The 22,821-nt window shown below is 42.3% G+C and overlaps 3 protein-coding genes and 1 pseudogene across 4 annotated transcripts in view; 2 read left to right on the forward strand and 2 right to left on the reverse strand.

Annotated features, from left to right (window-relative positions):
* The first annotated feature begins 5 nt into the window (after nucleotides 1–5).
* LOC115006658 (mitochondrial import receptor subunit TOM20 homolog) lies at nucleotides 6–6,619 on the forward strand. The gene is given in 5 exon segments (XM_029429002.1): nucleotides 6–365; nucleotides 1,329–1,375; nucleotides 2,008–2,089; nucleotides 2,203–2,345; nucleotides 6,014–6,619. Coding segments are annotated over 5 exon segments (324 nt in total). The 5' UTR covers nucleotides 6–358; the 3' UTR covers nucleotides 6,059–6,619.
* Nucleotides 6,620–9,498: 2,879 nt separating this feature from the next.
* On the reverse strand, nucleotides 9,499–12,542 carry LOC115028517 (E3 ubiquitin-protein ligase TRIM21-like; annotated as a pseudogene).
* A 682-nt stretch (nucleotides 12,543–13,224) lies between these two features.
* Nucleotides 13,225–17,612, reverse strand: rbm34 (RNA binding motif protein 34). The gene is made up of 11 exons (XM_029426995.1): nucleotides 17,366–17,612; nucleotides 16,531–16,687; nucleotides 16,045–16,172; nucleotides 15,594–15,807; nucleotides 15,366–15,425; nucleotides 14,888–14,931; nucleotides 14,712–14,795; nucleotides 14,573–14,636; nucleotides 14,448–14,490; nucleotides 14,235–14,353; nucleotides 13,225–13,923 (listed from the first exon to the last, which is right to left on the reverse strand). Exons 1-11 carry the CDS (start codon nucleotides 17,386–17,388, stop codon nucleotides 13,573–13,575), a joined length of 1,287 nt encoding a protein of 428 aa, XP_029282855.1. The 5' UTR covers nucleotides 17,389–17,612; the 3' UTR covers nucleotides 13,225–13,572.
* A 508-nt stretch (nucleotides 17,613–18,120) lies between these two features.
* The window catches only part of tbce (tubulin folding cofactor E), an 8,334-nt gene continuing 3,633 nt past the window's right edge, over nucleotides 18,121–22,821 (forward strand). For both annotated transcript variants that reach the window (XM_029462151.1, XM_029462066.1), the window contains exons 1-11: nucleotides 18,121–18,257; nucleotides 18,373–18,484; nucleotides 19,205–19,289; nucleotides 19,565–19,729; nucleotides 20,111–20,196; nucleotides 20,633–20,732; nucleotides 20,825–20,927; nucleotides 21,768–21,844; nucleotides 21,931–22,023; nucleotides 22,174–22,238; nucleotides 22,476–22,540. In XM_029462151.1, coding sequence (XP_029318011.1) covers nucleotides 18,385–18,484; nucleotides 19,205–19,289; nucleotides 19,565–19,729; nucleotides 20,111–20,196; nucleotides 20,633–20,732; nucleotides 20,825–20,927; nucleotides 21,768–21,844; nucleotides 21,931–22,023; nucleotides 22,174–22,238; nucleotides 22,476–22,540 — 939 coding nt within the window. In that variant the 5' untranslated portion in view covers nucleotides 18,121–18,257; nucleotides 18,373–18,384. The remainder of the gene's footprint in view (nucleotides 18,258–18,372; nucleotides 18,485–19,204; nucleotides 19,290–19,564; nucleotides 19,730–20,110; nucleotides 20,197–20,632; nucleotides 20,733–20,824; nucleotides 20,928–21,767; nucleotides 21,845–21,930; nucleotides 22,024–22,173; nucleotides 22,239–22,475; nucleotides 22,541–22,821) is intronic.

Consider the following 22,821-nt stretch of genomic DNA (forward strand, 5'->3'; position numbering starts at 1 on the left):
CTGGTTGAACGTGAGGTGTCGGTGGTTCTTTCCCAAACTTATTGTTGAGTAAATTGTTGAGGGGTAGAACTGAGCTGTGTGGGAACTCTGTGAGAAGTGGAAGAGTAAGAATACTCTGTAATATTAGCAGCCCTAACAATGTACTGGATTATTGTAAAAAGGCACATAGATGGAATCAGGGATGTCATGAGAACCGAGACTTCGGAACCAAGTCGATGCCACAATTCTGAAAACGCGACGGTGCTAGTTTTTCTAGACTACTGCAAGTACCGGGGCAGGACTCGAGGTTAACAACATCCTGAGTTTGATAGAAAATGTGTTGGTGTCGAACAGAGATCTTCTCCGTTACGTCTTCGAGATGAAAGGTATTTTTTTAAATGCTTGTATGTTTAACTGTCGTTTAGCAGGTGACAAACTGAACCGAGTGCTAACGCGTTAAAATCCAGAAGTAGAGAAACGCAGTAAACTCACTATCACCCTGTTTCCCTGATAATGTTTCAATGTAAACAACAAATCAGTGTTGAAATCTATGGTTGGAATCTGCTGGAGGAAAACTAGTGTTGGCTGTTAGCAGCCGGTGGGCTACAAATACGGAGCTAACGGAGAATGAGTTACATTATGATACGTTTAAGTTCTATTCATTAAGAATTAGTAATGGCCGAAGCTAAAATCTATTATGACGTGTTCAAATGTAATCTTGTAAGTGAGAAACTTAAATAAATGCAGAGATGTTTTCATAGCAATATAAAATAGATATAACAGAGAGAATTTTAACCTGTTTAATAACTTTCTAATACAAACTAAGTGTTTATTGTTTTTTCAACGTTGTATCGAGAATCGTGGACTTTCACCAGTATTGGTATCAACTCCAAATGTCTGGTATTGTGACATCTCCAGATAAAAGGAAATCCAAAAACTGCATTTTTAAAATGAATATTACAAAATATGAACGGTTATTATATCAGCCAAAAGATCAGCTCAGGTTTTTACCTGTAACAGAAACATTTTAACATATTTATCCGTTTTTCTTCAGGACAAGTTCAAGACATAAAGTCTGGTCATTGTTGGACTATTTAATGGACCAACATTTAGAAACAGTGACCTCTTCACACTCTGTTGATAATGTTAGTTCATTATTGTTTTTAAGTTTAAATACTTTCATATCTTCCTTTGAACTTTTAAAGGAATAGTTAAATGCACGACTAACAAACATCTTGTTTTGCAGGGAGTTGTTGTTGTTGTTGTTGTTGTTGTATTTCTGAATCAGCTGTGGTTTTTAATTTCATAAAATGCTGATAACTCGGTATTTCTTTGTATTTCTGTCGCAGGGAGAAGAAAGCAGAAGGTAGCCAAAGATAGGGCGGGCATGGCAAAGGTGAGCACAAACACTTCCTGATATCACCCGTCAATCATTTCAGAACCAATCAGTGTGCGTTATGGTAAGGGAGGGGGGGGGGGGGGGGGTGTGATTAAATAAATGATTTCTCAGTGACTAAAAAATCTACATTTACAACATTTTACTTGATGAAATAACAATCACCTATACAAACATCTGCATGTTATTTACAATAGTGTTGTATCAGGGGTGATTTAAACTGCGTATACTAGATAACGAATAATAATAATAATAATAATAATCATTCCAGTAGAAGCAGTAAGCACTACCTTTAGGCTTTTATTTTAAACGCCGAACCTCTTTACTTCCTGTAGTTCAATGGCAATATAAAATGTAGCATGTGAAGTCACAAATATATGTGATGATATACATAGTTGAAGCATTCAGCCACTATATGTGTTAACATCTATAGAGGACTTCAGTGAGCAGCTGGCTGCTTCTATCTGCCTCCTTATTGGATAATGCTGTTTGATGGAGGTTTGCTCTCAGCATGCAGATGAAGTTCAGATCAGAGCTCATCACTGCTCATGGGAGGGTGACTTCCTGTGAGCTCGGACCACAGAGACTCTAGAAGTTTTACTTCCTGTGACTGACTGTTGTTTGTCCTGCAGCTTCCAGACCTGAAGGACGCTGAGGCGGTGCAGAAGTTCTTCCTGGAGGAGATCCAGCTGGGGGAGGAGCTGCTGGCTCAGGGTAACACCTCCACACACCTTCAGTTTGGAAGTCATCCCTCTGGTGTGTGTGTGTGTGTGTGTGTGTGTGTGTAAGTGAGTGTTCATGTCTTGTGTTTGTGCTTCGCTGCACAGGAGACTATGAGAAAGGTGTGGACCACCTGACCAACGCCATCGCAGTGTGTGGTCAGCCTTAGCAGCTGCTGCAGGTGCTGCAGCAGACTCTGCCTCCGCCCGTCTTCCAGATGCTGCTCACCAAACTGCCCAGCATCAGCCAGGTACGCCCAACACTTCTCTTTATTTATCTGGGATCTCCTTTAGTCTTCCTGTTCTCCACGCAGAAACAACAAACATAAACCCATCCATCCATCCATCCATCCATCGTCTACCGCTTATCCGGGATCAGGTCGCGGGGGCAGCAGCTCCAGTAAGGAACCCCAATCTTCCCTTCTCCGGGCCACATCCTCCAGCTCCGACTGGGGGATCCTGAGGCGTTCCCAGGCCAGTGAGGAGATATAATCTCTCCACCGAGTCCTGGGTCTTCCCCGGGGTCTCCTCCCAGCTGGACGTGCCTGGAACACCTCCCTAGGGAGGCGCCCAGGTGGCATCCTTACTAGATGCCGAACCACCTTCAACTGGCTCCTTTCAACGTAAAGGAGCAGCGGCTCTACTCCGAGTCTCTCACGGATGGCTGAGCTTCTCACCCTATCTCTAAGGGAGACGCCAGCCACCCATCTGAGAAAACCCATTTCGGCCGCTTGTACCCGTGATCTCGTTCTTTCGGTCATGACCCAGCCTTCATGACCATAGGTGAGGGTAGGAACTAAGATCGACCGGTAGATTGAGAGCTTTAGCCTTCTGGCTCAGCTCTCTTTTCGTCACAATACGGTGCGGTAAAGTGACTGTAATACCGCCCCCGCTGCTCCGATTCTCCGGCCAATCTCTCGCTCCATTGTCCCCTCACTCGCGAACAAGACCCCGAGGTACTTGAACTCCTTCACTTGGGGTAATGGCTCATTCCCTACCCGGAGTAGGCAAGTCCACCGGTTTCCTGCTAAGAGCCATGGCCTCAGATTTGGAGGTGCTGATCCTCATCCCAACCGCTGCACACTCTGCTGCGAACCGATCCAGTGACTGTTGAAGGTCCCAGACCGATGATGCCATAAGGACCACATCATCTGCAAAGAGCAGCGATGAGATCCTCCTTTCCAGTACCTTGGTGTAGACTTTACCAGGGAGGCTGAGAAGTGTGATACCCCTGTAGTTGGCACACACTCTCTGGTCCCCCTTTTTAAATAGGGGAACCACCACCCCGGTCTGCCAACCCCTAGGCACTGTCCCAGACTTCCACGCAATGTTGACGAGGCGTGTCAACCAAGACAGCCCCTCAATACCCAAAGCCTTCAGCATTTCTGGACGGATCTCATCAACCCCTGCGGCTTTGCCACTGTGGAGTTGTTTGACTACCTCAGTGACTTCCATCAGGGAAATTGACGATGATCCCCCATCAGCTTCCAGCTCTGCCTCAACCATAGAGGGCGTGTTAGTCGGATTCAGGAGTTCCTCAAAGTGCTCCTTCCACCGGCCGATAACCTTCTCAGTTGAAGTCAGCAGGGTCCCACCCTTGCTGTACACAGCTTGGATGGTTCCTCGCTTCCCCCTCCTGAGGTGCCGGATGGTTTTCCAGAAGCACCTTGGTGCCGACCGAAAGTCCTTCTCCATAGCTTCTCCGAACTTCTCCCACACCCGCTGCTTTGCCTCTGACACGGCAGAAGCTGCCGCCCTTCTAGTCCTTCGATACCCTGCAACTGTTTCCGGAGTCCTCCCGGATAACATAACCCGGAAGGACTCCTTCTTCAGTCGGACGGCTTCCCTGACCACCGGGGTCCACCACGGTGTTCGAGGGTTACCGCCCCTTGAGGCACCTAAGACCTTGAGACCACAGCTCATCACCGCAGCTTCAGCAATAGAGGTTTTGAACATCGCCCACTCAGGTTCAATGCCCCCAACCTCCACAGGGATGGCTGAAAAGCTCAGCCGGAGGTGTGAGTTAAAGATCCCCAGGACAGGGGCTTCCTCCAGACGTTCCCAGTTCACCCGCACTACCCGTTTGGGTTTACCAGGTCTGTCCAGAGTCTTCCCCCACCCCTTGATCCAACTCACGACCAGATGGTGATCAGTCGACAGCTCCGCCCCTCTCTTCACCCGAGTGTCCAAAACATGCGGCCTCAGATCAGATGATACGATTACGAAATCGATCATTGACCTTTGGCCTAGGGTGCTCTGGTACCACGTGCACTTATGAGCATCCTTATGTTCGAACATGGTGTTTGTTATGGCCATTCCATGACTAGCACAGAAGTCCAACAACAAACGACCGTTCGTGTTTAGATCAGGGAGGCCCTTCCTCCCAATCACGCCTCTCCAGGTGTCTCCATCGTTTCCCACGTGTGCGTTGAAGTCTCCCAGCAAGGCTACGGAGTCCCCTACTGGAGCCCCCTGCAGGGCTCCATTTAGGGTCTCCAAGAAGGCCGAATACTCAGAACTGCGGTTTGGGGCATAGGCACAAACAACAGTCAGAGTTTTCCCCCCCATAACCCGAAGGCGTAGGGAGGCGACCCTCTCGTCCACCGGGATAAACTCCAACGTAGCGGCGCTCAGCCGGGGGCTAGTGAGTATCCCCACCCCGGCCCGACGCCTCACATCTTGGGCAACTTCGGAGAAGAATAGAGTCCAACCCCTATCCAGGAGTACGGTTCCAGAGCCAAGACTGTGCGTGGAGGCAAGCCCCACCAGATCCAACTAGTAGCGATCCACCTCCCGCACTAGTTCCGGCTCCTTCCCCCACAGAGAGGTGACGTTCCACGTCCCCAGAGCCAGCCTCTCATGCCCGGGTCTGGTCCGTCGAGGTCCCTGACCATCACTGCCACCCGTGTGACAGCGCAGCCGACCCCAGTGGTTTTTCCCATGAGTGGTGGGCCCACAGGATGGATGGATGGGAGGCACCACGTAGCTTCTTCGGGCTGTGCCCGACCGGGCTCCGTGGCAAACCCGGCCACCAGGCGCTCGCTGTCGGGCCCTCCCTCTGGGCCTGGCTCCAGACGGGGGCCCCGGGCTTCCTCCGGGCAGGGTCTCTCCTTTCCTTTCCCTTTCTTTCATGAAGACGTTTTGAACCATTCTTAGTCTGGCCCCTCACCTGAGACCAATTTGCCTTGGGAGACCCTACCAGGAGCACTAGGCTCAAGACAACACAGCTCTCAGGTTCATAGGGACACACAAACCTCTCCACCACGATACGGTGATGGTTCCCAGAGAGGCAAACATAAACCCTGTGAGTTTTATTACATGTGATGCTTCTGGATTAATATTCCTGCTGCATTAATGTGTGTGTTGTGTGTTACTGCTGTACATGTTTACGGTTGTTCTAATGTTCCCTCCTTTACATCCTGTTGGTAGTGTAATCTCCATCAATGCATCATATTCTATAAGATCATCATATGTTTGTAGCGTCTGTGAGAACCACGTGTCTCTAAAAAGTCTACTTTTCATGAGCTCCTCACAAAAACAGCCTGTTTTCAGCTTTGTGAAGATGCATTTTACAGCTGATCCAAGAGGCTTTTTAAACACTTTATTTATCTGGAGGAGGAGGAGAATCTTCTCAACACATAAAGGAACACTTCATCACACAGTGTATCACAAACACTCGACACATCTGGAGATAAAGGCTTCACACTGGAGAGGGAGGGGAACTGTGACCAGTAACTGAAGCTGTCAATATTTTGCTCTGAGATGTAGCGGAGTAGAAGGATACTCTGGTTAATACAAGTACCTTGAAGCTGTACTTTAATGTACCACTGATCATACCTTTAACAGTACACAGTGTAATCCCCAAACTCTGCATCTTCATCCTCCTTTAACTCTTTCATGTTTGTTTCTGCTCCTGCAGCGTATCGTGAGTGCACAGAGTCTGAGCGAGGACGATATAGAATGAGATGCTCGAGAGGAAACGACCCCCCCTCCTCCTCCTCCTCCTCCTCCTCCTCTTCCTCATGTGGACCCCTCCTTCCATGACGACCTGCCAACGCCTCGGCCTCCATCACTCCGGCCGACGTCCATCACTTACCATCAAGGTGTCCTTTAGGGAATTAGTTTTTTATTCCTGGTTTATCGATGACAGTAGTTTGTTTTTTTACTTAAATTACCCGTTTTGGGGTATTTAGAGTTTCTTGATCATAACGGCCTGAGAAACACGAGAGCCCGCCCCCCCCCTTCCACCATCATTAGTTACGTACTGATTAACTGGACGGGGGGTTAACATGAATCCGCTTCAGGGTGGTGTCGCACACACCCCAGGTGTACTGTCTGACAGGTCTGTTCATTATATCAGTCGTAGAAAGTTATGCTCTGCAAAGTATTTATTGTTTTCGTTATCAGTCGTCTTTCTGTTCAGTCTCGACTCGGAAACACTTTTTAAAAAGTGAAGAAATGTTTTGTTCTTTTTAAAGTGGACGACCCTCTTTAGGAAAGTACAATAAAACATGTGAACAAACGATGAAGTTGTTTTGTGAGTTTCATTGTGTTTTAAATAAAGTGCATCTGTTTAAAGTGAAGCGGCAGCAGGAGGTTAGCCTAGCTTAGCATAAAGACTGGAAGGAAACTGCTAGCTGTGTGTGAAGTTCATAAACACACCTAAAGCTCACTTATTAACACACTGTGTATTTTTAGGGTACACACACACAGAAATGTAAACACTACACTTTGTGTGTCTGTTGGCTTCAAGTGAATGTTTGAATGTTTGGCTGAAGATGAATCTAATGTCTTTGATCTCATTTAATTTATAAAGTAACTAAGTACATCGACTCAAGTGCTTTAAATACTTTCCAAATTAAAAGACCAAATAATAACTTGTATAATTAGCTCCAACATTAATATAATACTGCAGCATTAATGTCGAGTACTTTCACTTATAGTATTTGTTGCTACGTTTGAGCTTTTACTTGTAACAAAGTGTTTTTACTGTGATATTGCTCCTTTTATTTAAGTAAAGAATGTGAGTACTTGATTTGCATTTAGACACTGAAGATTTACACATTTTGTAAAATTCTGGCACAAAATGAAAGAATTTCTTTATTCATTTAACACAATAACAGGAACACTGAACAATATAATCCAATAAAACAGGGAAAAGTTATAAAAGATGTATTTTATTTAGCCTGTTGGAGAAATATGATTCAACTTGGTTAGTTTCCAGCATGTTTTTATGTAAAGGATGATGCACGGCGGCTACTGACTAAAGAAAACAATCATTTGACTACAGAAAAAGATGATTTCTGCTGACATACATTTCCCCCTCGCTGTGTTCACAGATCTGCTCCCACAGTAATCGTCTGCTATAAACAAACACCAGAGATGCTTTAAAAGACTAGTCCTTGTATTTGTTACTTCAAGGCTGGATTACTGCAACTCATTGTCATCAGGTTGTCCCAAAAAGTCGCTTAAGACTCTTCAGTTGATCCAAAATGCAGCGGCACGTGTATTGACAAGAACAAGGAAACGGGATCATATTACTCCTGTATTAGCTGCTCTGCACTGGCTCCCGGTAAAATACAGAGTAGAATTCAAAATCCTTCTCCTGACTTACAAAGCAATTAATGGTCAGGCTCCAGATCTATGAGATCTATAAAGATCTCATAGTGTAAACCAACTAGAGCATTGTGCTCCCAGACTGCAGGGTTACTTGTGGTTCCTAGAGTCTCTAAGAGTACAATGGGAGCCAGAGCCTTCAGCTATCAAGCTCCTCTCCAGTGGAACCAGCTTCCAGTTTGTGTTCGGGAGGCAGACACACTCTCCACATTTAAGAGTAGGCTAAAGACTTTCGTTTTTGATAAAAGCTTATAGTTAGGGCTGGCTCAGGTTTGCCCTGGATCAGCCCCTAGTTATGCTGCTATAGGCTTAGACTGCCGGGGGACACCTCCCTGCTCTCCTCCTTCTCTTCCTCTCTCCTCCCCTCCCTCTCTTCTTCTCCCTCTCTATCTGTATGCATTTATGTAAATGTCTGTTACTAACTCACCATCCGGGGTATCATCCCCGGAGTTTCTGTGTCTCATGTGGCAGGTTGCCACTGATAAAGTTTACGTCAGGATCAGGAATCGTGGCTGCGCCTGCTGCCCTGGTCCTGCTGGACACCGGGAAGCCTTTTTGACATTTTCCTGGATTCATCCAAACTTTCTCTTTTTCAACAAAACATAATTTCTGTCAAATGTTGTATTTGTACTATGTTGTTTATCCTGTACACACGACATCTATTGCACGTCTGTCCGTCCTAGGAGAGGGATCCCTCCTCAGTCTCTCCCTGAGGTTTCTAACATTTTTCCACCGGCCAGGACAAGTTCAAGAAATAAAGTTTGGTCATTGTTGAACTATTTAATGGACCAACATTTACAAACACAGTTGTCCTTTGTCAACATGAGAAGTGATCTGAACCTGTGTCACAAACTGTGTCAGTGCAGTGACTCAATGCTTGTGGTTCCTTTGTGTTGGGGTCCATCCAGTGGTCGCTCTGCGCCATGACACCAGGAAGTGTTGTACATGGAAGCTTGTCGCTGTTGTTACTGTAGTGCAACAAGCAAAATGACTGTGAACTCAACACTGAGGGTTTTATGTTATTTGCCTGTTTCAATTGAATTACATAACACCAGCACCATCTTTACAAAACTATTTATTTACTATTCAAATCTTAGCTTGAAAAGGCTTATAAAAAATACTTTTAAAACTATACTTTAGTTTTTACAGTGATGTTTGTCCCTTTTTTAACCAATAACTCTAAATATAGAAGGCAAGGATATTTGCTTTGTTTTTATCTTCCCCAGTTTAAAGATTGGTATGATTGTTGAAATATAAAAACCATCTAGTTGTTCTTGTGACGAGGAGCACGAGGTGAAGCTCTGCGCCAGCTTCAGTCAGTCTGTCTGATTCATATTTTATTAAAGTCATCATTTTTTAGTATAGACATAAATATCGTATCATGGACTTTTTATATTATCATATCTTAAGTTTTGGTGCCGTTACATCACTAATGTTTATCGTTATCACGATATGAAATGACGTATAGCAGGATAGACCATTATGTCCGTATCACCCAGCCCTAGTTAGAGCTGAAGTCAAACAGTTATAACCCTGAATATTTTCATTAAATGAAACCCTTCTTTATAAACTATATATAGTTTGCATAGACAGCTATTCAATGTATTTAAATGCAGTATTTCCCTCTCTGTATATAGTACTTCTCATTGGTAGTGGCAGAGTTCGTCCTTCACCTGCTGGATTGATGAGCGACAGGAAACACGATGTATTTGTCATGAAATACAACTTGTGTTTTTACCAGGCTCTTCTGTTCAGTGTTTGGTGTTCAAGTCACTGCTTACTCAGGTCTTGTGTTCAACAACTAGTTTATTTCACAATCACATGTTTACACATTTCTTAGACTCAAGTTACCAGTAATTAAGTAAACCACCCTTCACACAAAATAGGAATCGCCGTCGGCATCTATTCTATTAATTTACTTTGTCAGTTAACTTTTTATGTCGGTATAACAACAACAAATACTGTATTCTGAACATACTAAAGGCATGTTTTATGCCTTACTCTTAATAGAAGCCTTATGACATTGAAATATTCAGCAATATGTTTCTGTGGATGCACATCAAAAAGAAGAATTAAACGATAAACTTTGATTTTGAGTAATTTTGCTAAAATGCTGCAAACTGCAACTTGACATATTTGTGGTTATTATAAACAGTGATTCCTTATGGAAGTGAAAATAATTTTTATCAGAGGTTTACATTGATATTCTGCACGTAACGTGTGTCATGATGCAGGGTTGAAAAGATCAATGCATCAATTTATAGTGTTGACAATGTAAAGTATGCACATAATAAAATAAATCTTAACAATGAAATGTAACTTAATCAACACAGTAAACGGATTCTGTAGAACATAAGATGTAAACTACAGTGTTACCTCTAAATATCTACGTTTATTCCCTTGAATAGAATTAAATCAATACATGAAATAACGTAAGTGATTAGTCGACTCTGACAGAAGAGATGATTAAAGGTGCAGAGTTTGTACCACCATCATTCAGACAAGGACTGAAGTACGGGAAGAGTTTCTCAGTGAAGGAGCAGCCAGTAAAGGAGTAGATGAGAGCTGCAGCATCTACGTCATAAAAGGAGACCAGACCCTCCTGATAATCCACAAACACCCCCACCTTCTGAGGCTGAGACTTCAGAGAGAGAAGGACTGAAGAGTCCTCAAGAGCTTTGTACACATTTATATCTCTCAACCATATAGTCCAGTAACCAAACTCAGGGCTCAGTGGGACAATTCCCTTCCTGTTGATCGACTCTGTGGCCACTCCTAAATCCCATTCAGTCTTTCCTTTAACTTGAACCTCAAAGTAAAATCTACCAGAAGAGAAACTCTGCTTTCCTAAAACACAAGCACATTTAGAAAACCTCTTTGGGTAGTTGGGGAGATTCTTCTTCACATCACCACGACTCACTTGTTTCTCATCATCAGACAGAATTAAATAAGGATTTGCTGTATCAGCATCAAGAGTCACATCCACTGCATACTTCTGGACCCTCTTCAGCTCAGCTTCACCAAACAGCTTCTTCATCTCATTGACTGAGTGTCTCCTCCAGCTGAGCCACAGCTCTCACCACAGTACCCCTCATATGATGGTGGGGGGACCCTGACCTTTGTCCAGTCCTTGGTGGGTGGTTGGTGATGGATGTTTAGGGACTGCAAACTCTGGAGAAGATGGAGTTGGTCTTCAGACTGTGAGAGGTGCTCCACCTCAGTCCTTCTCTTCATCAGCTCATAGATTTCCTGTTCCAGCTCTTTGATGAAAGCTTCGGCCTGTTTTTCTGTTGTTTTCTGCTTCTCCTTGATCGTGTTGATGAGCTCGTCCAGTCCTCTCTCAACAGACTCCATAAGACGAGTGAAGACCTGAACACCTTCTGCCACCTCTCTGTCTGTATCTTTGTTACTGAGGTCGACTGACTGTTTGATCTCCTGGATCTTCAGTCGTCTCTTCTGGATCATCTGCTGAACTTTAACCTCTGTCTTCCCCAGCTCGGCCTTCTTTCCTTCATATTCTTCTTTCAGAGGAACAACATCATGCATCTTGTGGTCTAAAACAGTGCAGAGCATGCAGACACATGTCTGGTCGGTCTTACAGAACAGCTCCAGAGGTTTATCGTGCTTCTTACACATCCTGTCTTCCAGATTCTCCACAGGGTCGATCAGCTGATGTCTTTTCAGGCCTGACATTGTGAGATGAGGCTCCAGGTGAGTCTCACAGTAGGAGGTCAGACACACCAGACAGGACTTCAGAGCCTTCACTTTGCTTCCAGTGCAGACGTCACAGGGAACTTCTCCTGGTTTAGCACATCGTTTCTCTGACCTGCTGCTGCTGCTGGTTTTCTGTTGCTCTGACTCTCTGAACTGAACAACCATCTCACAGATGAAAGTGTTGACATGGAGCTCAGGTCTTGTGCTGAAAGCCTTTTTACACATCGGACACAGACACTGGTCATTAGTATTCCAGTGTGCATTGATGCAGTTTTTGCAGAAGTTGTGTCCACATGATGTGGTGACTGGATCAGTGAACACATCCAGACAGATGGAGCACAGGAACTGGTCTTCAGATTGCAGATAGTTTGCAGCAGCCATATCTGCACATGTAGTGTGGAAGAAAAAAAGACTTTATTCAAAAACAGTTTAAATTATTTGATTAAGAAGAAAGTGTGATTACTGATGTTTTAAGTATAACCTTTTGCAACGTATTTTTGAATCATATGCTTTGTTTTAACTTGCACCACGCCGAGATGTGAGAAACCGCGAGCAATTAACTCGTGCTGCCTTAACTTAACATCCTGTTGTGTAAACCAATTGTTATTAGAGAATATCACTGCTAACAAAGCTCTGCTTACTTGATGATGATAATGTTTCTTTAGCTGCTTCATCTTAAAAGCCTCCGGCTGGTTCTCTTATGGAAAGCTTTTAATGTGAAACAGCTACAGGAAACAGGAAGCAGTATGTAGGAAGTGATCAGTGTCAGTAAGAATGTCAGGAAAGCAGAAGTGACTCAGTAACAATTTACTAAAGTCCTGAGAAGTGACAGAGAGATTGTTAAAAGCTATTAAAGTGGGATACTGTATCGTGGCTCTCTGGACAAACATTAGTTATATAATTATATAACTTCCCGAGTTTAAAGTGAAAGAGTAGAGCTGAAGTTGTGAATCCTGCTTGTTGAAAGTGTAAATATGATCAGCTGTACTCACCAGTGTTTGGCAGAGACTCTGCTGTGTTGTTGACAAAGATCTGATGAATTCAGTTTGTTTTAGAGAGAAACTGAGACTTGTCTCGACTGCAGCGTGGCTCCACTCTGACATACTTTACTTTCACTTCTGCAGTGTGAGTGAAGCTCTCCTTCCTCCTGTGTTGCTCCTCCTCCTGCAGCTGTTTGTCAGGTGTTGTTTCCTCATGTTTAGACATGACTTTAGTGACGTTACAAGAATGTGTCTGGTTGAACGTGAGGTGTCGGTGGTTCTTTCCCAAATTTATTGTTGCTGGATTATTGTAAAAAGGCACATAGATGGAATCAGGGATGTCATGAGAACCGATACACACAGAAATGTAAACACTACACTTTGTGTGTCTGTTGGCTTCAAGTGAATGTTTGAATGTTTGGCTGAAGATGAATCTAATGTCTTTGATCTCATTTAATTTATAAAGTAACTAAGTACATCGACTCAAGTGCAATTCATTGACTGCTTTAAATACTTTCCAAATTAAAAGACCAAATAATAACTTGTATAATTAGCTCCAACATTAATATAATACTGCAGCATTAATGTCGAGTACTTTCACTTATAGTATTTGTTGCTACGTTTGAGCTTTTACTTGTAACAAAGTGTTTTTACTGTGATATTGCTCCTTTTATTGAAGTAAAGAATGTGAGTACTTGATTTGCATTTAGACACTGAAGATTTACACGTTTTGTAAAATTCTGGCACAAAATGAAAGAATTTCTTTATTCATTTAACACAATAACAGGAACACTGAACAATATAATCCAATGAAACAGGGAAAAGTTATAAAAGATGTATTTTATTTAGTCTGTTGGAGAAATGTGATTCAACTTGGTTAGTTTTCAGCATGTTTTTATGTAAAGGATGATGCACGGCGGCTACTTACTAAAGAAAACAATCATTTGACTACAGAAAAAGATGATTTCTGCTGACATACATTTCCCCCTCGCTGTGTTCACAGATCTGCTCCCACAGTAACCGTCTGCTATAAACAAACACCAGAGATGCTTTAAAAGAAAGAACGTGGAAGTGACAGAACTCTGTGAACCTGCTGCTTCTTGCACTTCCTGTGTGATTAGAGCTCACTGCTGCGTTTCCTCACACACGTTTCTTTAACGTACAGACGTCAGATATGAACAGACTTTTTCGCCTTTGGTTTCTTCTTCTTCAGTCCTTTCTTTTTAATCTTTGTGTTTGGATCCACCATCTCCCCTTTGAAGGAGGTCGAGCTTTTAGTCGACTGCTGCTGGTTTCCAGAGAATTTCTTTTGAGACTTGAAACCTCCCCGACCGCCTCCTCTCTCCGGGCCCCCCCTCGTGGCGCCCTTCATGGGGCCCTTGCCGGTCCTCCCTGCGGTTCCTTTGCCGTCAGTTTTATTCTTCTGCTTCTCCTTCTTCACCGACCTCTTCACCCGGATGGTCCTGCCCTCCAGTTTGGAGTCGTCCAGTTCCAATGCCAGCTGCACCGAGTCGGCGCTCTGCGACAGGAAGTACAAAACCATCAAGTCTCACACGAAACGTACAAATAACAGCAACGACCGTAAGTAGAGCTGCACGATGTGAGGACAACCACGTTGAATATCACACAATATTACTTGAGATGAAACGGATATGAAAGTTTTCACTATTCTGCTCAAAAAAAGCAAATTATTTCCAACATTTTGTTTCATAAATTGAACACTTGATGCGTTTATGACATCGCGATAAAGATTTAACGAACGATATCTTGTGCAGCTTTAACATCGTGAACACAAACTTAAAGAGGAAAACAGCATTTGAGTCGTCGGACCTCAAACAGGACGTAGCCGAATCCTTTCCCAAGTCCAGAGTTCTGGTCTCGCACCAGCCGTACAGCCTCCACCGTGCCGCAATCCTCAAAGTGCTGCCGAAACGACAGCTCATTGATCTCTAAACACACACACACACACGCACACGCACATGTTAACGTCAACACAAAATGACAAACAACACTGATCAATGTTGAACCGGCAGAGAGGCTCACCGAACGAAAGATTCCCCACAAACACGGAGCGTTTGTTATCGTGCTGCAAGACAAGAACAACGTCACCAAATGTGTCCCAACGAACTGTATTAACGGGAATAACGAGATTTGCCGAGGAGACTCACTGACGAGTTGTCCGTCACTCTGTCCACTCGGATGTGAAAGCCTGTCTCGATCTCCATGCCGTTCCTGTCAGCAGAAGAAAAGCTTGTTGAAGGGAAACACACGGAGCGACGGTTTCATTTCAAGGACTTAATGTCTGACCTCTCCAACGCCTTGGCGACTCCGTCCTCATCTTTAAACACAACGTAGGCGTTCATGCTTTGCTTCTTGGGATGAACTTTACGTCTGTTAAGTAAAACAAAAGGATGATTTATTTTCAGCGTTTAACATTTGAGGATGTTTGTAGTTTATTAACTCTGCGGACGACAGAAACTTACTGAATCGCTGCTACTTTGCGGGACATGGCGGGATCCTCTCTGACCTGCAGGGAACAAACGAAACAGATCGTTGGGCGCTGACGAGGAGAAGTTATAGTTTCTTTAATGGACACTTGATGCAGCCGCTTCAAAACTGTGTGTATTGAAGTGGATGAGAAAACTCTTATTTTGAAAGATTCAGTCGCACTGACATTGAAATCAATTCATTTCTACAGATTCAAACAAATCAGTGTTTCTTCTCGCACGGGGGAAATAAATCAATCTCGCCATCCATGATGAGAGAAGTTGATCCAGATGTTTCCTAAACTGTGAATTTATGCTTCTGGTAGCGAGTGACATTTAGCAGGAGAGCTTGGACAGCTTCTTCTTCTCTCTTTAATCAACACGTCAGAGTTTAGACACATAGAAAGAATGTTCTGACGGAGTAGTGGCTGTTCAGAACCAAACTGTCTGCTGGGATTATGAGTTGTGTTTTTACCACAGAGCGAAACCGCATGGACTCGATGGATCCTTTCTCCCTGAAGAGGCTCTGCAGGGTCTGAAAAACAAAAGGAAAACATCAACGTTGTTCTTCTCTGCAATATATAATTAAACGATGCAAGAAAAAAACTATTACAAAATCTTGTTTAGTCAAAACTCTGAGTCTCATTTTATCTTCTCGAAGCAACATGTTGTAATGAAAAACAAGCTTTTAAATGTTCTGTACCTTCCTGGTGCAGCTGACGGGCAGGTTGCCCACGAACACCGTCCTCTTCCTCTTCGTCACCTCCTCCTCTTTTCTGGCTTTCAGCATCTGTCTCTTCATCACCCACTGCTCCGCGTCGTTCTCTCCGCTCAGCTCGGCCGCTTTCCTCTTCTTCTTCTTCGCGGGCGTCTCGTGCCCTCGCTCGTCCTCGTCTGCGCACAGTAAACTGATCTCCCTGAGAGCAACGGAAGAGGAGGAAGGAAAGACATGAGAGGGATGAACGTTATGAGGATTTTGTGAGATTATTTCTATGATGGGTAAAAAAAAAAGAGAGACTAATTTGATGACAAACCTTTAAGAATAACAATGATGGTGGTATTATAAATGAATGCCAAGAAGAAAAACCTAACACTAAAGGAAGAGGAGTAAAAAAAGAACAAGGAGAACCATTGACTGTTTCTAAACTCCTCACCTGTTTTCCAGCTTCTGGTCGGCTTCTGATTTGTCCTTAAGTTGCTTCTGCTTCTTCTTGCTTAGTTGACCTTTGACCTCTGGAGTTGCCTTCGGCTCCTCTTTTGCTTCTGTGCTCTTCGGAACAGGCTGACATAACAACAAAACAAACACAGGACACGTTCAAGTCTGGGGATACGTTTTATTTCTTCATGCACCGACTCAAACCAACAGAGAATGTGTCCACTAACAAGAGTGTGTGAGTGTGTGTGTGTATATATTGTATATCAAAGCCTGATTTAATTTTCTTTTTAGTTTATTTTTGACTCAATTCCACACACACCGTCCTGCTGACCCAAATACTCACTAGAGCACCAAATGTGGATTAATCCGCTGCTGAAAATAGTCCCTTACAAATGTTTTCCTCCTGTTTGTTTAATTACTGCAGTGACCAGCTGCTTTAGGAAATGAATGAGCCTTTAAAAAAAACATTCTGTGTTTGAGTTACCTTTGGTACCGGCTTAAACAGGAGAGGAGCTGCTGGTGCAGAGGTGCCGAATAAAGCCGACAGCGATCCGGAGGCCGCAGACTTCTTCGGGAACAAACTTCCTGACACCTGACCTACAACGTAGTCAGCTGCCGGTTGCTCCGGCGACGCCTCTTCACTGAGGACAGAAACACTGAAGTGAAGAAGGTACAGCATACAGAAAACAGCTGCTCTGAGGTGTCAGGATCCACAACCATCACATAGAAACTAAACTAAAGAGGGTGGCAAGCAATACTAAAGGCTCAGCTCTGAGAATACAGTATGTGATTATTAACTTTGCAGTAGTGATAAAGTGGATATTCTGGTCACACAATCTGTCATACAATAACTGGTAATCTTTTAATAATTGTAATGTATTAGTAATAATGTTGAGATTTGGACAAAACAAACATTGTGATGGTGTCACTTTGGTCAGCAGATTAATCCATAAGGAAAATAATAATTTGTTAAATATTTAGATTAACATTACAACATCCTGCTTGTACATAAATGCATGTGTAGTAATAATCTAATTATATAATATATAATAGTCACAGGGGAAGTAATATTTTGCAGGACTTGCAACAGAGTATCTTTACAGTGTGCATTTGTAATTTACTGAAGTAACTGAAGTGAATGTGCTGAGGGTTGATATAAATTAACAGTTTTATTAATGATATTTAGCCGCTTTGTCCTGAACGCGGTCCTCCAGACCGCTGTTTAGCTTCAAACTGTTATAAATAAATCTGTGGCCAAAGAAATTAAGCAGGTTCTCTTTATTCACGTTAATTTGGGAAATAAAAATGTGTAAACAAACCTCTTCTTGAGTGTCTTCTTCATGGTTTCTTCCGGATTATTCCAGCGACACTCGAAGACTGACTTCCGGTTTGATCTTTATGTTCAAACAAGTAATTTATCAAGTTAATTTTAGCATTTACACGAATTTCTACGACTCCAAACTCCAATAACACGAGATATATTACACACACGTTCACACGTTTTCCTTATAACAAACGTCCGTCCTACTACGAATTAAGTCCCACAGGGAACACGGTCACAGCGGCACAGTGGTTCCTATCATTTTGCTTCGATTGTCGGAACTGAACGTTAAAGACAGAGAAGGTAAAAAAACCGCGGCATTTAATATTATGCGTATTTATCATTAGTTTATTTGACATTTGTTTTTATCTTATTAGGGAAATGTTATATTCATGAAGCTACATTTCTAAACGTCATATTTTAAAATGTTTTTAATTTAAATCAAATGTTATTTTGAGTCCCTTAAATGTGTAACACATAAAAATGGGAGCAGCTAAAATGTACTCAGAGATGTTTGCCTGAAGACGTCTGTCAAAAAAATAATTCTTATTTTTAATTTAGTTTTTCATATCATTATTATTATTATTATTATTATTATTAATAATTATTATTATTATTATGTTGTTGTTATTATTATTTTAATTTTATTTAGTTTACTGTATCTTGCTGATTGTTTGAACATTCTTATAAAAAAATCCGCTGTTTTATTTTGAAAAATGTTGTGAAATCGTCAAAACTCTGTGCAACTTCTAAAGCTCTCCGTTCCGGTGAGCTAGATACGTCAAATATTGTGGGTAGTAAACAGAGACGGTTTAGTTAAAGAGGACTTTTTGCTGTGTACTCGCTTAGAAGCTAAAACGCTTCAAAAGCTACATTTTAAAACGTCTCAGGTAATTTGATCTGTGTATCTTTTTATGACAGTTATTGTTTTTACGAGTGTGTTTCATGTTTTCGGGGGGGACATTGTAGAATACGGTTAGCTAACGACGTCTTCTTATGATACAGAAGACGGTTTCGATGGGTGTCGACCAGCCGGCGGACGCGGTGGGCAGGCTGGTGTCCTGCGACGGGGAGCGGGCCACGGTCCGCTATGTGGGCCCGGTGCCCCCGACGGCAGGTAACTCAAGACCCGGGGGGGGGGGGTTCCGATGGACATTTCACAACCGCTAACCCCCAATAACTATCGCTAACTACCGGCAGTTGTTCGGTCAATGTTTTCCAGTTAGTCAACATCTTCACACATGTTGTGTATCTTTGCTCATAGATGAAGTAGCAGTGGTGGAAGGTAGCTAAGTACATTTACTAAAGTACTGCACTTAAGTACTTTACTCGAGTATTCACATGTTCTGCTACGTTGTGCTTCTGCTCATCTTCTACATCTCAGAGGCAAGTCTTGTACTTTCCTCCACACTGCATGCATCTGAGAGCTTTAGTAACTTTGTTGATTCAGATTAATAATACACACAGACACATGTAGTCAACAAATACATGATGATGTATTACTACGGATACAAGACAAGTTTATTTATTTAAACAAGAAGAACATTCAAAGTGCATTACATAAGCATAAACATACGTTTTACATTTCATAAAAAGGTAAGAAAACAACAACAACATGTAGAAATACAGTAGATTCAATGTGCAGAAATATAATAATGTAACCTCTTAAAATCACCTTGGGAAAGGCAGTGACGAATCTAAAAGTTTTAAGCCTCAATTCAAAAGAACACGTACTTGCCCGGATCAAAACCACCGGATGCAATTCGCAGGATCTCCCACCCCCCACACACAGACACACATGTTGATACACACTCACCAAGTGTGTGTTTGTGTTCAGGGCTGTGGTTCGGCGTGGAATGGGATAACCCAGAGAGAGGGAAACACGACGGCAGCCATGAGGGAGTCCAGTATTTCACATGCAGGTAATTCTGATTGTTCTCGTCCACATTAAATCCAGTGTTCCTGTGGAGTTCATTGTGAAATCTTCTTATTACCTTTGTCACACGGCGAGGATCCTCTGGATGAAAACGCAACATGTGCACATTTTCTGAATGCTAATAAAAAAATAAAACTATTTAATTTCTCCTCAAATATGATTATATCTTGTTGGACAAAATAAGAATCAAGAAAAGAATCCTTTAATTTTCCTTTTTGAGTAAACACTGTGTTCCTGATGGACTTCTCTGCGCTCTCTCAGACACCCTAAAGGAGGCTCCTTCGTCCGTCCAGTGAAGGTGAGCTTCGGAGTGGACTACCTGACCGCGGTGAAACAGGTGTACCAGATCGACTTTGAGGAGGTGCTGAGTGAGGACATCTCCATCTCCTCCAAGAAGCTCAAGTGGGGGAACATCAAGGACCGCAGGTACGACGCTCATCACAGTTATCTGAGGGTCCAGAACGACAGACCTGGCTTTGCAACTCACAAATAAAATGGCGCCAGGATGAAGTGAAGAAACCGAACGTGACTTCTTCTTCTGTCTGTCAGAGAATAACTAATAACTAATAATATAATAACTTATAACGTGGAATTACTATTCCTTATTTCACTGTTTGCAGTAATGCATGTATAATAAAATAAAAACGGTGCATTCAAATACGGATTTGGACGCGGATTACAATGACCCCAGTGAAAGCTTCCAGGCGTTGGGGTCAACCTCACAGGTCACATAAAGTAGGGCGGAGTGTAGGGATCTGTTTTCCTTTTATTGATTCCACTCTCCTTCTGTTTTCTTTGTCCGTACAGTTTTGAGAATCTTCCGTCAGTGTTGCTGTGTCACAGTGAAGTGAACGGAGCTGGAGCCGAAGGAGAGATCAGGAGAACAACGCCGAGTATCTTTTTACAGACGGGAAGGACTCTCTGGTGTTTCTGAAGTGACGCATCAGAACAGGAACGCGGTGTATCGTCGATGTAGCTCCTGTTTCCAGGAGACTCGAAAGGCTCGCTTACGCTTCAGCTCATAATCTTTGTCGTAACTCGCCGCCATTTTCTCGTAGGGAAAGCGTGTAGGGAACCAATAATTGTGCAATTAACATTTACTTCAGAATGATAAGTTACATCTCGTCACTTTCATGGACAATGAAGACGACAGTTAGTTGAAGCCCGTGTTGATTTGCGACCATGATCTGGCCTCGCTGCTGGTTCTGAAATCTCCGGCGGTCCTCTGTGTGAAGCGTCCGCAGGGAAATGACTCGGTGTTGCTTTGAATTATTTGGTTGTGATTGTGAATGTCAGCGTGCTCAGTGAGTCCTGAACAGCAGCGCTCAGACGTGCAGTGGTTGGACCTGAGTGGGACTCTGCTGTGCTGCTGGGAGGACGTGGCTGCCATCACTCAACAGCTGGACACACTGGAGGGACTGCAGCTCAGGTACACACTCCTCTGAGAGTGTGTGTGGACGAGATGTATTATTTATTCTCTCTCCTTCCACTGAACTCTTCTTCTTGTTTTCTTCTTTTTAGCAACAACAGTCTGCGTTTGCCCTCTGACCTCCCGTCTCTCTGCCAGGCTTTCTGCAGCCTCAGAGTCCTCGCCCTCAACAGCTGCGACCTCACCTGGCCGCAGGTACACCTTTCTGTATAACACACACATAATGCACAACAGTGTGTGTTCATCATCTTCATGTTCTGTCTGTCAGAGGACAAGATTACAAAGTATGTTTTAATGTTAGTACTCAAATATTTATTATTTCTGAATACAATATTCATATAAATAAACATTTATACAAAACATAAATATTTATAAAACCAGTATTTATACATAGTCTATATTGTATGTATTTTATATTATTTATAATATATATATATATATATATATATATATATCTTATTGCACTTTTTATATAGAAAATGTAGATTATGTAAAAATAATCTAAAGCAAAATATAGAACCTGTAAATAAAAACAAATATTTATATTATCTGTATTTCTAGATATTTAGTATTTATTATTATCTTGTAATGGTAATTTATTTTTTATTAATCAAATAATATTTATGTAGAAAACATATTTATATTACCATTACATATAAATATTTTTAAAATGTATAGATGTATGTATTTATATATTTATTTGGGGTACCAAAATATGCATTCATATTATTTAAAAATCAATTATATAGAAAAGATCAATTATTTTAAACATATAAATATATATAAACTTTTTTTATATATTTCTTTAAATATTGTGTTTATTTATATTTATTAAAATATGTATGAATTATTTATAAATCGTCCTCCCTTCCACTTCAGATTGATATATTCTTTATTACATTAATTATTCTTATGTATCTTACACAAACAATGCACATAAAAGTCTTTCCCGTGTTGATAAATGCGACGTAACGTCCAAACTAAACACTTCAGCTGTTCAGTGGAAACACGTATTTATGTCTCTGTGCTGCTCAGATCCTGGAGTGCGCCCCCATGTGGCCACAGCTGGAGGATCTGTGTGTAGAAGAAAACAACATCACTGAGCTGCAGAGGTAACGCTGTCATTGTACTTCCTGTTTCCTTCATCGTGACGCGTCTGTGACTCTGTGTAACTCTGCGTGTGTTTGATGTTTTAAAGGCCTGAAGGAGTTCTGCAGTCACTGACGAGTCTCAATGTGTCCTTTAATCCTTTAGTGCAGCACAGTGTGCTCAGTATAGCTGCTCTGCCCAGGTACTCTACATATCTTTACAGATATAATGCCAACACAATCTATCAATCAGACATTTTGTATGTTTGTTGCCTCTTTTTATTCTGAATATGAACATATTAACACCAGACTGAAGCTCTTGAGATGAACTCTGTGCGCTTGTGTCTTCGCAGACTGGAGAAGCTGAACTTGTCTAAGACCGGACTGTCTGACATTCGCTTTGACGATGCTGCTCCTGGTACAAGATACAAAACAATTCATATTAAGAATTACATCTAACAACATCTATATCCTTAGTTAATATTTATCTTTTTATTTCCAACATGTTTTATTATTTTTGTTGCATTTAGTTTTTGTATTATTTGAATTTCCTGATTTTTTGCAGAAATGTTTTAATGGTGGTTCCACAAAGTAAAGCACTTTGTAAGTGTGTGTGATGATCGTTGAGTGTAAATGTTGAATGTTTCCTGTGCAGGATCTCAAACAGACATGTTCTCAGCGCTGCAGAATCTCAAGCTGGACCACAACAACATCTCTGAGGTCAGCGAGTGTCTCCGACACAAACAACATCTTCAGATATACAGTATTCTGACATGTGACCTCGTCCAGCTGCAGAAAGTCAGAAACTGGAAACTGTATAATATAATTAGCATGAAGCGTCTCTCTCTCTGTCTGTCTGTCTCTCTGTCTGTCTCTCTGTCTCTCTCTCTCTGTCTGTCTCTCTGTCTGTCTCTCTGTCTCTCTCTCTCTGTCTGTCTCTCTGTCTGTCTCTCTGTCTCTCTCTCTCTGTCTGTCTCTCTGGTCTGTCTCTCTCTCTGTCT

This window comes from Cottoperca gobio, chromosome 1, assembly GCF_900634415.1.
Source record: "Cottoperca gobio chromosome 1, fCotGob3.1, whole genome shotgun sequence".
NCBI classification, from domain to species: Eukaryota; Metazoa; Chordata; class Actinopteri; order Perciformes; family Bovichtidae; genus Cottoperca; species Cottoperca gobio.